At 35.4% G+C, this 776-nt stretch overlaps 1 protein-coding gene across 1 annotated transcript in view; it reads left to right on the top strand.

Annotated features, from left to right (window-relative positions):
* The window catches only part of LOC308097592 (scavenger receptor cysteine-rich type 1 protein M130), a 17,831-nt gene continuing 17,055 nt past the window's right edge, over positions 1 to 776 (top strand). Inside the window, exon 1 of the mRNA XM_080445457.1 lies at positions 1 to 70. Within this exon, the coding sequence (XP_080301583.1) occupies positions 10 to 70 (61 nt within the window). The 5' untranslated portion in view covers positions 1 to 9. The remainder of the gene's footprint in view (positions 71 to 776) is intronic.

The raw sequence follows: 776 nt of genomic DNA, 5'->3' as shown, positions 1-776 counted from the left end.
ACAGTGACAATGTGGTCCCTCCTCCTCCTTCTGTTCTACATAGCGGCCACTGACCGGGTGGCCTCGCAAGGCAAGTCACAGCTTTTATTTAAACATAGAAAATGTTCTGTTTATGAAGAATACAATGGGCAGAACTTTGTACATCGTCTTGTTGAATGGATTGGGATTTTCCTGCTGTGATGAATTTTGAAATGAAGGGGGGGGGACTTGAATTATGCATAAGCTGCATATCATAGTAATATAGGCTACAGTAATGGGACTAATTAGCATGTTAGATACAATAGAACATTTCAGTAGTGTAGCTGTTCCCCAGCCAGGACTGGAGTTTAGAAGTGCTTGAAATTTTAGCTTATTTCTTTAAAATGACAATAATGAAATGATAAATAAATACATTAATTAAAGTTGCACTATGTAACTTTCCTCTTCTATCCCGGATTTGAAAACGGTTTCCTGCAAGTTTTTACCATTGAGCTAATAGAGCCTGCCTGCTTGCTCAGGGGATAAATTGAATCTTGACTATCAGGTCAAAATTCATGTCAGATCCTGTGTCTAGGTTTACATGATCTAAATATCTCAATAGGAAGAGCAAGGAGATAAAATACAACCACCTACAAGTTATGTTGTATTAAAATACTCTACCATACAAATTGGACAAAATGCTAATGTATTCATAAAAAAACAATTGCATAGTTCTACTCTGATTCCTTTTTAACAACATCCACAACAACAATAATAATAATACTAATAATATTCATCATCATCATCATCATCATCAT

The sequence above is a fragment of the Gymnoscopelus braueri genome (genome assembly GCF_963280865.1).
Source record: "Gymnoscopelus braueri genome assembly, chromosome: 12".
Classification (NCBI taxonomy): domain Eukaryota; kingdom Metazoa; phylum Chordata; class Actinopteri; order Myctophiformes; family Myctophidae; genus Gymnoscopelus; species Gymnoscopelus braueri.
The sequence above is the reverse complement of the archived record's forward strand: the minus strand, read 5'-3'. Positions and strand labels throughout refer to the sequence as shown.